We start from the raw sequence: 14,650 nt of genomic DNA, 5'->3' as shown, positions 1-14,650 counted from the left end.
CCCCCTGCATTGAAAGGCAAAGTCTTAACCACTGGACCACCAAGGGAAGTCCCACAAATGCCTTTTTTAACCGATAAGATCAGGACCCAAATAAAGTCCATAAATTGCAAACTGTTGGTATATCTTTTAAGTCTTTTTAAACCTGTAGGTTTCTATTACATTTCTTTTTTTTTTTTTTTTTGCCCTAATTTATTTGTTGAAGACACTGGGCCATTTGTGATTTAGTATTTCTCGCATTAGGGATTTTGCTGACTGCACATCTTTGTCATTTAACATGTTCCTCAGTCCTCTGTATTTCCTGCGAAGTAGTAGATCTACAGACTGTCAGATTTAGAGATTTTTTTTTTCCCAAAAAAAACACAACATAGGTGGTGTTATACATGTCCTTCAAAAGATAAATTTCTAGTTATCTCTTACATGTTAGAAGCTACCTATTATCTTTTCCTAGATCCAATATTTTATTATGAGTAATTTCTGCAATAAACCTTATAATTTCCTTATACCACCATGACTACTAGAAAGATTTGCAGAAGAGCTATTAATTTATTTTCAAACTCACTTCCAGATTCTTAATTAAAATTATATCCAGATACAGATTGTATTTGTCATTCATCCCAAGCTGTTAAATAATGAATAATTTTTATTAAAATTAAACATTCCGTGATACATGTCAACCTTCTTATGGACACTTCCTTCAGCAACTGAAAAATAATAAATTTCAGAATTTTCACATCAAAGAAAAAAAGCCCTCACAATTTCCTTCACTCTACTTTGGGCCTATTCTGTTCTTTCCTTGTCTTCTTGAAATGGATGATATATTAATAATATATTCCTACATAACAAATTAAATTTAGGAGCTTGAACAACAAGTATCATCTCAGTTTTTCAGGGCCAAGAATTCAAAAACAGCTTAGGTGGGTGGCTGTGGCTCAGCATTTCTCACAAACCTGTAATGAAGACGGAAACTAGGGCTGCAGTCATAGCAAAGCTTGACTGGGCTGAAGGAACTTTCAACTTCACTCACGTGGTGGTTGGCAAGGTTTCACTTGTTCGCAACATGGGCTTCTCCATAGGGCTGCACACAACATAGCAGCTTGCTTCCCCCAGAGCGAATGATCCAAGGAAAAAAAGAGTAACTGAGATGGAAACAACAGTGTCTTTTCTAATTTCGGAAATGACATACCATCAGTTTTGCCAAACTCTACTGGTCACAGACAAACCCTGATACAATGTAGGAGAGGACTATAAAAGGGAGTGAATACCAGGAGGTAGGGATCTTGAAGGCTGGCTACCACAAATGACTAGTTCATTTATTTTTAGCCTCTTTCTCTAACACATTTATAGCCATAAATTTTCCTAATGCTATAGGCACCCCCCATTTAGAAGCTCTAAAATGCTTACTTTTATCATTCAGTTCCACCTCCCCAAAATTCTAATTTTCCTTCATTACTTGTTCTTTAATCAAAGGTTTGTTTTCAAGTGTAGTTCATGACTTTTTTTTGCTATTTCTTCCTTAGCAATATTCCTTCCTTAACTACATTCGTGTCAGAAAACAGACTCTATTTCAATCATCTGAAATTTGCTGAAACTCGCTTTAAGGTCTGTCATATCATCATTTTTGTAAATATGTGTGCTTGAAAGGAATGTACGGGTGTTGTTCTACATAAATCCCTTTTTAAATTTGTCGATCCTATTGTTTAAATCTTCTGTATCTTTACTGTTTTCTTTGGTCTGTTCATTCTACCAATTACTGAGAAAAAAATACTAAAATATGATAAATTGAATTTAAAAACTGCCATGATTGTCATATGTTCATTTCTCTGTAGTTCTGTCAATGCTTGCTTCAGAGACTAGGTTATGAGGTACACACAAATTTAAAACTGTTATATTTCCCTGATGAACTGTTGTTTTGCTGAAAATGACTTTATTTCACTTTCCTCTTTGAAAAAATGTCACTTGGTTGGAAATTCTACATTAGTATTTTCTTTAAAGATATCAATCCATTATCCTTTCCCTTCCATCATTATTACTGAAAAATCAGCTATTAATGTGTAATCCCTTTGAAGATAATCTTTTTTTCCTCTGGCAGCTTTTCAGAATTTTCTTTTTCCCTTTGGTTTTCTGCAAAACCACTGTGGTTGCACTATGATGAATCTTGGTATGGAATTTGTTTTATTTTTTTCTCCTTGAGTTTTACTAGACTTTCATCTATCCTGGAAAGCTCTCACCTGCAATCTCTTCAAATATTATCATTTGTTTCATGCTTTCTTTACTCTCCTTTTCAGAGTCCAATTAAATATGTGTTAAATGTTTTCATACTATCCTTCAGAACCTTCCATATTTTCCAACTCTTTGACTTCCTAGTATGTATTCTAAAAGAATTCTTATGACCTCCCTTCCAACTCTCTAATTCTCTTCAGCTATCTAAACTCGTATCCAATTTATTGGTTTTTAAATATCATTATTGGGATTTCTTTCCTATTTCTAGACATCCTTTTTTACAACTGCTTTTTATACCATATTTCTCTAAGACATATAATTTTTTACATTTTGGCATCTTTGAAATCAAAATGCATCTTACAATTGCTGTCAGAAAGGCTGCTGTTATATTTGTCACCCTGTGCAAACCTGGTAACAGGTGTTCATGGTGATGTCCTTTTGCTAGATTTATGTGCACAGCTGGTACTCCAACATGTTGAGATTACCTGCTGTTCAAAATGTCTTCAAAATATTATACTAAATTAATCAGTAAAATGAAGTTATTGTGTACAAAGACAGGCATGAAAACAGAGCAGCAGGGTATAATTTGACATTAATGATGAGAATCTATACTAAGATTGTTTTTCCTTTGTACTTTTGTTCATGCCTTATATGTGTCTGGAACACACTCTGTGACTATTAAACTATTAATTCTTTAAAACCTCAATCGAGGGGCTTCCCTGGTGGCGCAGTGGTTGGGAGTTCGCCTGCCGATGCGGGGGACACGAGTTCGTGACCCGGTCTGGGAGGATGCCACATGACGCGGAGCGGCTGGGCCCGTGGGCCATGGCCGCTGAGCCTCTGCGTCTGGAGCCTGTGCTCCGCAGCGGGAGAGGCCACAGCAGTGAGACGCCCGCGTACCGCAAAAAAAAAAAAAAAAAAAAAAAAAACCTCAATCGAATGCTACCTCTTCAACTAAGCAATCACTGATGACTTCATTCATCCTCCCTTAGGTCCCACATCCCACAATCTAAGTGGGAAACTGACTCTAGTTGGAAAAGCATGACCTCAGATGAACTCACAGTCAATTAACCAGATGAAAGTTATAAAATTTTGATGGAAATTCTGATAAAAACCAGTCACATCCAGGAAAGATTTGGAAACCATTTTAACACAAAGAAAAGAAGCAATATTCTAATAGAGGCCTGTGCATAAAAATAGGCTTAGAATACACCAACCCCTAATGAGAAAGATTTTTTTACTTTAGGTATTTCTTAAATTTTAAGTAACTATTCATTCAGATAACTACTTTAATGAAGTTCTACATTTGATCAATAGAGTGTAGAGAATTCTCAGTTAAAATTAGCAAGGCTTGAAAAGACCAACATCTAGAGTATTGGAATGTTAGGTGTAATATGTCCTGTTGCTTTTTGTGTTCATCTTGGAGTTTCACACATAGTTAACAGGTAAAGAAATTTCTGCTGCAAGTGTTTTTGGGAAGTCTGTCAAGTGATCAGGTAGCACTGCGGTGCAGGATGTCAATAATTGGGAAGGTTGTGTATATATGGGGACAGGGGGTACATAGGAACCTCCTGTACTTTCTGTTCAATTTTGCTGTGAACCTAAAACTTCTCTAAAAATATAGTTTATTAATTTTTTTTAAATGACCAAATTTTTTAAAAGAGGAAAAATATTAAATTCAAGGGATAAAATGATAGTAAGTAACATGTACATACAGTAGGCATCCAATAAAAACTAGCTAAATTGGACTAAAATAAATTCCTTAGAAAGGAAAAGCATATCACTATGTATGCATTAATTAAATATAACATTGACACTTTTTAAATGGGACTTATAAGTTTAAAACAATATTCAAGTTTCATATCAGATGGAAGTTTTTCAAATTTGATATCCTAATGATTTGTAGTAGTAAACGTAACTAATTTACACAGATTTTTCGATCACATGCATAAAAGTACTTTAAAAGTCTCTGAATAATGAAATTTTTACTTTCTTTTTGTATATCTGTATTTTCTAAATTTTCTACAGTTAACTTGTATACCTTAAATTAAAAATTTTTTGAAGCTTGTTATAAAAGTAAAACATCTTTACTACTTTTTCTTAGAGCATAAATCTAAATTAGAAAGTCTATATATTGTCATGCTTCAAATGAGGTTCATTCATTACAAAATGAAATTTTATATTTTAAAACTTAGTTAAATGTTACATTTTGACAAAAATCATAAGTCAAAATTATTCAGTAAAAAAGTATAAACCCACCTCACAACGACACCATAAATTGAAATAGTACGTATCTTTCCTACTATTCTAAAGTTTATTGTTAGGAAAGATCATGTAGTAGTTAAATTAAAGGCATCAAACAAAACCACTGGGGTTTTTTTAGAGGCAAACTGTTTTGAAATGCTTGAATGACTTTTGTGTGAAATGCATGGATCAGTTAATGCTTTGGTTCAACCAAAGAATAATTTTACCAGTTTAAATCTAAGTCACAAGACATAAATTAAAAGAAAATGCTGATATTCCTTAGATATAGTTAAGAAGAAGTTTGAAAGGTCCTTGGCCAGATAAGCACAAAAATCAAGAGTAAAACATTTTAAAACTTTAATAGCAGTTTGTCAGTGATTTTAAGTCTGTTGAATTCAATTTAAAAATAAAATGGGGGCTTGTATTTTTAACATCTTTTTTCCCCACTCTTTTTAGAACTACTTTGCTAAAGCCACCAATTAATCTCTTAACTGGAATCCAATACACACTCCATAATGCTTTTCTTCAAAGCTATGTTGAATTTGACATCCCTCTACTTTCTGAGGCAACCACTCACTCCTGGCTCTCCTCCCATTCAAACTCCTGACTCTTCTTCCTCTATCCTCTTCTTAAAAGATAAAATTCTTCAGGACTCCCTGACTTTTGAGCCTCTTCCCTTCTTACTCTCATGTAACTCTTCAATAATTGCCAGTATGACAACTCTCAAATCTTTATTTCCAGCACGGACGGCCTTCTGAACTCCATTTCGTGGGGTGTTTCTCTACCTAGATATCCCCCAGACACTGCAAACTCACATGTTTACCTGAAAACCTGGTGAACTTGCACTAGCTAACTTGGTGAATGGGGTGACCTAGTACAAGTCTGCAAAACCAAAAAACCTGAAAATTATTTTAGGCTCTTCCTTTTCCCTCTTCCTCCACACCTACACATTGAAGGGCTATCAATTCAACCTTCTACCAGGGAAATTTAAATTTTGATCTTCAAAAGAATAATAAAAAATTGTCATGCATCTTAACTTTTTAGAGTAGTGCGTAAGCTCCTCAAGTCAAACCACAAAGGTAGTAATATTCCTTTCCTAAGGGCAAATCTATTGACAAAAAATACTCATTTCTTGCTTTCTTTCACATCTAACTTCCTAAAATGAACATGTAATTGATAACCAATATTACTAAGCTGATGATTTTGTTTTTTTTTGCCTTAGGGTCAAACAACATTACTTTCTTTATATACAAAGTCATTATTAAGCCAGAGTAAGTTGAGAGCTATTTCTATCTACACTTTGCACATATCAAAGACTTATTAAAAATGGGTTGCGGTGGCAGGGATGGGGGAAAGGGCAGCAGGCACCATGTCGGGCCGCGAAGGTGGCAAGAAGAAGCACCTGAAGCAGCCCAAGAAGCAAGCCAAGGATATGGATGAGGAAGATAAGGCATTCAAGCAGAAACAGAAGGAAAAGCAAAAGAAACTTGAGCTAAAAGCGAAGGCCGTGGGGAAAGGTCACAGGTGGAATTAAGAAATCTGGCAAAAAGTAAGCTGCTCCTTGTGCCTGAAGCAATGATGATCCTTAATTCCATTCTTGTTTAAACATCTGGATTCCCTGCCATAACATCTGTTGCTACCCATAGCTAGAATAAGTGTTGTCTTGGAACCTACTGCACATTTAAGAATAAACTTTTGTAAAAAAAAAAACAAAACATACAGTGGCTCATCTTGTCTTTAGTTCCTCTCAGCCATTTCTACCTCAGCTATGAGATCCACATAAACCCAGCCCAGAATCCTGCCAAACTGTGTCCTTAAGCCCCTGTCCTATCCTGAATTCTGTACCACCTGGAATTAAACCAACTCATTTGAAATGAAAAAAAAAAAAAAAAAAAGGGCTAAATTATAAGGGTTGATGTATATTGGTAGGCCTTGCCAAAAGTTTCACTTACAATTACAACCAAAATTGTATAAATAAATTACAATTTCCTCATTAGAAGAATATTCATTCATCCGTTTTTTTCCAAATCTATATATAAAAAGAGGTACATGCCTTTTTATCTGAATAAAACACCTCTAAATTCTGTTTTCCTTATGAAGCAAAACTTTTATTCTGAAAAGGAAGTTTACTCTGAGCTCATTGCAAAACTATCTATTTCAGTCATATTCCAGATTTAGCAGGACAAAGGGCAACAGCAGGAAATGGAGCATCACCAAGATCCAAAACAAACTTGGTTTAGAGTAAAAAAAAAAAATCCCAAATCATTACTGGGATAATTAAGCGCTATGCTTGAAAGCAAAAATAAATAGATTAAAAATTAAGATGGGGGGACTTCCCTGGTGGCACAGTGGTTAAGAATCCTCCTGCCAATGCAGGGGACACAGGTTTGAGCCCTGGTCCAGGAAGATCCCACATGCCGCGGAGCAACGAAGCCCGTGCGCACAACTACTGAGCCTGTGCTCTAGAGCCCACGAGCCATAACTACTGAGCCCACGTGCCACAACTACTGAAGCCTGCGCACCTAGAGCCCGTGCTCTGCAACAGAAACCACTGCAATGAGAAGCCTGCACACCTCAACGAAGAGTAGCCCCCACTCACTGCAACTAGAGAAAGCCCGTGTGCAGCAACAAAGACCCAACGCAGCCAAAAATTAATTAATTTAAAAATAAAATAAAATAAAAATTAAGACGTTCATGAGCACAGCTTCATCACTACTGGTAAAAAGACAAGAGAGTATTTCCCACTATCATTATACTATATAAAGACAAAATAGAAGTAATCTTGATACACAAACTCTCATGCTCATATACATATTCTTTACATGCTAATAAAGATTACATTTTTATATTTCTTAGCTTACCCTTACAGTGCATTTAAATACAGTCAATTCATTTTGTTCTCAACAACTTTGAAAGATACGCAAAATAATTATTTTTTCCATTTGAAACATGAAAAAACTGAAACATAAAGATACTAGGTAACCTGTCTTTAGGTCCTTAAAATCAGAAACAGAATTGGGACTAAATCTTGGCTCTAATTCTGAAGTTTCACAAAATTTTCCAGTGTAAATTGAATCTCAAAAAAAAAACAGCTAGTGACAAAAATGAACCATGAATTTCAACCCACATTGCCACATTTCAAAATATCATGTTTTTACTCACTTTGTATCTTTTTACTGAGTTAATGCAGTTGATACTTTGCATTACACAGAACAAAAATGAATTAATCTTATCAAAGAATTTGAGGACTCAGTTTCTTCCGCATATTTCGGTGACCAACTGTAGCACTACCAAAAGGCTAAATGTTGAACAGAAATACATCCTTATGTCTATCTAAGGGGAGCAGTTGAGACAGGGATACGTACGTATCTGTTCTATGCAACATATGAATTCCAAAAAGTTGTATGATAATGTAGAAACCAAAATTGTTTTCAGTGCCATCTCTCTTACCACAAGCACATTAAGAAATAATGTCAAAAGAAACAGGGAATTACATGGTGCCTAACACAGATAATATAAACTAAAATCTTTAGATATTAAAAAATAAAGTTACCTTCTACACTTGAGAAAAGTATGCTCAGATGAGAAGTAGTTAACTACTGTACTAAAATCCAGATACAAAATTAAACCTGTTTCCAAGTCAATGTTTAACTTATAAGAGCTATATGAAATGCACTGTTGATGAAATCCTTGACCCTGGGTGGGGATGACTGGAGGCAAGAAAAGTTCAGACTACATAACTTAAATTAGTAGCCTAATACATTAGTGAAAGACCCTGTATAGAGCAGGAATGCTGGGTAATCAGAAATCATCCTGCCTCTATTATGTAATAACAACTACATGAGATTAATAAATAACCTACTAGGAAGACGCATGTTCTTAACAATGCAATTAAATCCTATTCCTAGAAAGTGAAAAGTTAGACCTGAAAATTTTGGTTAAAAAAACAAACTGCAAAGTTTTTTACCCAAATTCTTTTGAAATATTGCATTTAATATATGGGGACCCATCTGGTAAACTCTGAAACCAGGAATTTATTTTAATTCTACTTTAAAAACTTTAATCACTAGTATTTAGGCTTGTAACTGAACCCAGACTAATGGGGAAAAGACATATTTCTATATCTCCTTAGTATTCCTTTGACTCAACAGTATTATCTAAGGGTTATTTCTGATACAGTCCTATTTAAATACCTACTGAACTTTCATAATGCTCAATGGCAACCTTTAAAACATCACTTTACACAGAACTCTATGATGGCACCTTAATATTCATCTATTGCTAACACACTGTGGAATACACGTGCCGAGGTTAGCACTGTAGCAAATACAAAAGATGTCTTAACCATACATATTGCCCTGAAGCAGATCTTCATAAATCTTCAAAGTCGTCTTCTTTAATCAGGTATGTATACAGTGTTTGATATGGATAGCATACCAAACAGGGCAGCACAATAATAGACAATGTTTAAATTTTAATCATTAAGGATGAACTTGATACTCAAGAAAAATAACTGGTCACCTTTGGAGGATGCTAGCAATCAAGTCATTATTCTGGAAACAAACAGAAAGAATCAAAGTTTAGGGCTTCCCCTGTGGCGCAGTGGTTGAGAATCTGCCTGCTAATGCAGGGGACACAGGTTCGAGCCCCGGTCTGGGAAGATCCCACATGCCGCAGAGCAACTAGGCCCGTGAGCCACAACTACTGAGCCTGCGCGTCTGGAGCCTGTGCTCCGCAACAAGAGAGGCCGCGATAGTGAGAGGCCCGCGCACCGTGATGAAGAGTGGCCCCCGCTTGCCACAACTAGAGAAAGCCCTCGCACAGAAACGAAGACCCAACACAGCCAAAAATAAAAAATAAATAAATTAAAAAGAAGGCTCAACATTAAAAAAAAGAATCAAAGTTTATTTTGCCTGCTTTCCCTTTAAGGAACTGTCATCAAATAACGGATGAGGGGACATTTCTCTATATATGTTCTACTCATAAATAAATGATAAAATCTGAATATCACAGTTTTGCAAACTCCTAATGACATAATTAATGTATACAGGCAAAAGTCACTGATGGCCAAGACACTCATTAATTATTCTAGCCTCCAGCCGCCAAGCAGAATGTGAATCAATCAAGTCTCTAGATCTGCCAGTTTGCAGACACCAATAGAAGTAACAATTAAAATCAAGAGAATTCAACCAGCAAAACCCAGACTGAGGAAATTCTAATGTCAAAATCTGGTTTCTTCAACAAATAAATAGAAGGGATAAAAACTGTGGTGAGGAGGAACCCATAGATTAGAAGACTTAACAGACAAATTTTCAGCAAAATACAACATGTATGTTTTGTTTAAATATTGTGTCAACCAAACAGTGGCAAAATAAGAACATTTATGAAGCTACCAGGAAAGTTTGAAGACCAACCAGATATTTGATGGTTTAAAGAATTATATTGAGATTATGTTTTTAAGAGGAGTTCTTATAATATAGATATATTTTAAAATATTTATGGATAAGATATGTTGTCTGGGATTTGCTTTAAAATAATTCAGGGGTAGAGGGAAGGGTAGTGGAGGGTTCTACATGAAACATCACTGAATATGAACAGATAGCTACTGAAGCACAGTAACAGATACAAAGGATTCAGTACAGTATCCTCTCTATTTGTGCCTGTTTGAAATTTTTCACAATAAAAGCTTTAAAAAGAAAGATGAACTAAAAAGTTCTATATAATCCATAGAATAAGGACAAAAAAGCTCCACGTCCCTCAGAGGTCAAAATAAATGAAAATCTTATGGTAAGTTAGACAAGAATTCTCCTTGTATACACACTACTACTTGACAAATAAGAAACTGAGACCCAAAGAGATAAGTCTTGCTCAAGGTCAAAAAACAAAGCAGCAACAAAGCCAAAACTAGACTGTACAATTGCAAGCCCAAAAAGAGATCTTAGTTGGAGCTAAGTTAAGAGAAGATCTGAGCAGTCCTGAAGTAGTCTGAAAGCCTGTCAAAGGTACAAAAAAAAAGTCTTAAAAGTTAGGAGAAAAAAAGAAAGTCAGGTGGTTTGAAGGGTTATATGCTAGAGTGGCAGCAATAAAGCTAGAGAGAAAGTACTATAGAGAACCAGGTATTTGGTAATCATTCTCACTAGGGAAAAGAAGTGTTAAATCTATGATGCATATTTGGAAGCTACTTGAATTCAAGGTATCGGAAGAAAAGAAAGTTGTTGTCTAGCTTACAAGTAGCTTATTCATGAACTGGTGAAACATAAAATCATTATCTTAAATAATGATTTTTTTGAAAACCGTTGAAAAAAATTTTAATCTTATTAAGTGCACAAGTGATTTAAATCTTAAACACAAAAACGCGATTTATCTTCCGGTCCAAGAATAGGCTTCAAAATTTGACCATGAAGGTCCTTCATTATTTACTCAGACATTCTCATAAAAGAGTAAGGATTCACTTCTATGTTAAGTCATTAAGAACAAAATTCTATGTTTGTCGAACAAACTACACTATCTTTTCAATAAGCACAGTGTCGCCTGAATAAAACATGAACTCGACCTAGAAACAATATAACTAATTAATAAGGCAGTGTAACCCCATTTACTTTTTGTCATTCTGAAAATGTAAAACCTAGTAAGTTTGATGGATTTTTTAAAAAATAATTTTCAAACGAGTACTGGGCATGCATACTAAAATGCATTTTAATTTTTGGCTGACATGTGTTAGTGACTGTTTTCAAGTCACTAAGAATTGGATCCCTTTTTTATTGGAAGAGTGGTCTATTTTTAAAAAGACATTTCTGGCATTAAATTACACAAGACTAAAAGCTATTTTAAAAATTCATATTAAATATTTCAAAGTATATGTCCTTCAGTAACTGTAAAAAATACCAAACCAGGAAGTCATAGAAAATTCCAGTGTGAGCTCTAATATTTAATATTAAGATAACTGAGATCATCTGTTAAAGAATAACTTCAAAGAACTTTTAGTTCTTTAAAAAGCTGAAAGTATAGAAAGGGAGCCCTACAGGATAATGCAGAACCGGAAGCTGAGACTTGAGAACTTCACCACGCAGACCTAAAGTAACTTAAGGAGTAAGTTAGAGATGTTACTCTGACCCTTGCCAGTATCTTCAAAGTAGTAATATAGCTCCTAACTTGAAAAACATTTTTAAGTAGTACCCTTCTTCTCCAATAACCTAAAATCAAAGCTAACATGTAAAAATTCACATAAAGATGAATGGAGAAAAACTTATTTTTGAATGACAAAGAAAAAATAATGAGCAGTCATAATGGATAAGAGCATGGACTTGAATCAGGCAGTTGTGAGTTCCCAGCTATATACGGAAGCAGAAGGGGCTGCTTCTCACTAACCCCTTTAAACTCTGCATCAGTTCTTCTCATCAGTAAAAAGGATAATTACAGATACCCATCTCACAGGATTGTTGTGAGGATCAAGAAAGACAATGCTTATAAGGTGCTAATATCAGGGCAACCTTACAGTAACCACCTCAAATCAATAGCATTTTTATATAATAATCTTTTAATTTAAAAGATTATGAGAAAAATGCTTAATGCTCTTCTCATTAAAATATCTCTATCTGTACTCCCACTTGTGGAAGGAAAAAAAAAGCACAAACAAAAATACAAATGTTTTATTTTTCTCAAAGGTCATACTTTTACTTATATAATTTTAGGATCCCTGAAGACAAATATCAAATTAAAACCACATCCTACAGTTTTTAAGAGCATGCCAATATTGTGTATGTGTTCAAACGTGAAAAAATGGAAAACAGAAAATCCTGTGTTTTTAAATTTGGGGTCATTACTATGAATAAATGTGCTATTATCCATTAAATAAAGCGCTAATAAGGCCAGTCACAAAATTTTATAACAAAGTATTTTAAAACTTAGAAATAAAAAGGAAAGCAGTTACCTTCGCACAATAAAGCATCCAAAGTTCAAAGAGTCTCTCTCTGGATGCCATTCTGGCTTTCACTCTGGCACTTTAATTTTTCCTCAAAAAAAAAAAGTTCAAGACCACAGCATGTTCATTTTATTTTCCAAGTTTTTCAGCCGTTACAGTAAAGCTCAAAGCAGTAGGGAAAACAAAAAGAAGTGAAACAAATGGACTGTCTTCTGGTCAATAAAATTCAGTTTCAGCAGTTACTCCAACCTATCTTCATCAGTGGTCATTGGGCAATTAGATAAATCTGTGAAAGAGAAAAATATGCAAGGATTTGCTTTAAAAAGAGGCCATGTTAATAATTATAGGTTTATCAGAACTAGAGATTTATCTACCTCACTTCCCACCAACAACCGGCTAAGCATTTACAACTGATTGGATTTCACAGAAACTTGTGTTTCAGGAAAACATCACAGCTAATATAATATATCACATCAACACAAAGTCAGAATCCTCTTGGGCAGAACTCAAAGATGAGTACTCATAACAAAAAATGTGTCCAATGATAATAAACAAAAAAAACGCCGTCCCCATTCATACATTTTCTATAAACATAGAAAAAGTACACTTACTACTGACATATTTCAAAGACACAGAATCCCTCAGAATTTTCTAGTCTGCTTCTTCAAACTTGTTGGGAATGTTTGTCGTGTGTTGCAGGGCAGGGCGTGGGGAGGAGGGTGAAGAATTCCTGGTTTGTTTGTTTGGACGATCCTCAGAGAGTGAAAGTCGACCTGCCCACCTGGCCTCTCTACCTCTCCATCCAGTAAGAAGAAAGGAGCACGCACTCACCGGCAAGGAAAACACCCCGAGAAAGCCTCCAAATGTTTTGGGGGACCTTTAAATTTTCTCCTCGCATCCCAGACAACCGAAAGGGAGGCAAACTTAAGACGTGCCAAGCTGCCAAGTGAAGCTTTGGGGAGGGGGCAAAACGAGCTTGGCGTCCCCCGACCCGCTATCCACGCCCTCCCGACCGCACCGGGACACACCCGGGTCAACCTCGCCCCCTCACGACCGCCCCTCACTCTACTGCGCGTTCACCACTAAGCACCCGGAGCCCTCCCATTTCTGCCACGCGGCCCCGTCTTCCCTACGACCCGCTCCCCATCACCGCGCTCACATTGGACGGTTGTGCTGTCGCCGCGGCCGCCAGGCCGACGTCTAACTTGCTTCCCTTGCCCTCTTCCCAAGCTCAAGCCCCGTATCACCCCGCAGCTAGGCAAGAGGGCGGGAGAGGGAGGCGGGGCGACGACAGCGCGAGGCGGGGCGCGGGGCTGGGAGGAGACAGGGGCGGGGCTGTCCTCACGGCTAATGATTCCGGCCTCTAAGGATTTCCCCACCCCGGAGCGGTAGCTGCTCATTGGTCGCGAAGGCTGGGAAGGGGCGGGATGGCCTGAAGCCGCGCCCCTGCATACCTGCGCAGTCGCAGTCGACCCGGCTCTTGACGACCCGGCCGGCGGCGGTGCGCGGCGGCGCCCGGCGGAGCGCTCTAGTCTTCCCCGAGGTGGCCGCGTAGGAGGACCGACGTGCTTACGTCCACCCACCGCCGCTGCTGCGGACTAGCAGACAGCGTTCGGCTGATGGCGTCATTTCCGCGAGTCATCTGAGGGCAGGGAACCGTACCGTGATAACTAAAGGGGATTTCTTTTTTTTTTTTTTTTTTTTGTAAAAAGGAGATTGGTTGTGGGAGTGTATAGTGAGAACAGACAGCTGCTCCCACACCCCTGCAAAAATCCTTTCCCTTCATCGTGTTTGTGCCTCATACTTTCTCTGTCGCCGGGTGTCAAGTGCAAAGGGTTTATTTTACCACTACTCAAGGCTTCAAAAGGGTCTAGCTCTTACAAGAAAAGGAAAACGGCAGCATTTACTAGCTAAAGGCAACTTTGGCGGGGGATGTTTAAGGAGACGGGAAGACTTGAGATTAGTACACCTAAATATTTTTAAAACCTTTTATTGTGAAAAATGACAAGTATAGACAAAAGTAAACTAGTATAATGAAATCCTATATACCGTCGTTAATGTCCCATCTTGTTTCATCAATACCAGCAGCTGACAAACTGTAGAGTCAGAGAGTAAATATTTTAGGTTTTACAGACCATCCTGCTTGCAACTTAACAAAAATCAAAATAAGGATATTTTATGATGTGCGAAAACTAGATGAAATTCAAGTTCCAGTGTTGTAAAGTTTGTTGGAACCCAGCCATGCCCATTCCTTCACTATTAATA

General features: G+C 36.8%; 2 protein-coding genes across 2 annotated transcripts in view; one reads left to right on the top strand and one right to left on the bottom strand.

Moving 5' to 3' along the window:
* Window positions 1-12,445, bottom strand: part of NBEAL1 (neurobeachin like 1) — a 174,246-nt gene extending 161,801 nt beyond the window's left edge. The window contains exon 1 of the mRNA XM_065881211.1: window positions 12,395-12,445. Within this exon, the coding sequence (XP_065737283.1) occupies window positions 12,395-12,445 (51 nt within the window). The remainder of the gene's footprint in view (window positions 1-12,394) is intronic.
* Window positions 5,834-5,998, top strand: LOC136126126 (translation machinery-associated protein 7-like). The gene has a single exon (XM_065881195.1). The coding sequence runs from the start codon at window positions 5,834-5,836 to the stop codon at window positions 5,996-5,998; it is 165 nt and encodes a 54-aa protein (XP_065737267.1).
* Window positions 12,446-14,650: the final 2,205 nt, after the last annotated feature.

Source organism: Phocoena phocoena, chromosome 7 (assembly GCF_963924675.1).
Source record: "Phocoena phocoena chromosome 7, mPhoPho1.1, whole genome shotgun sequence".
Classification (NCBI taxonomy): domain Eukaryota; kingdom Metazoa; phylum Chordata; class Mammalia; order Artiodactyla; family Phocoenidae; genus Phocoena; species Phocoena phocoena.
Note: the sequence above shows the minus strand (reverse complement) of the source record. Positions and strands in the feature narration are given on the sequence as shown.

Bases quoted from the DNA above. Each gene is read 5' to 3' on its own strand.
- LOC136126126 (XM_065881195.1), top strand. From the start codon at position 5,834: ATGTCGGGCCGCGAAGGTGGCAAGAAGAAGCACCTGAAGCAGCCCAAG.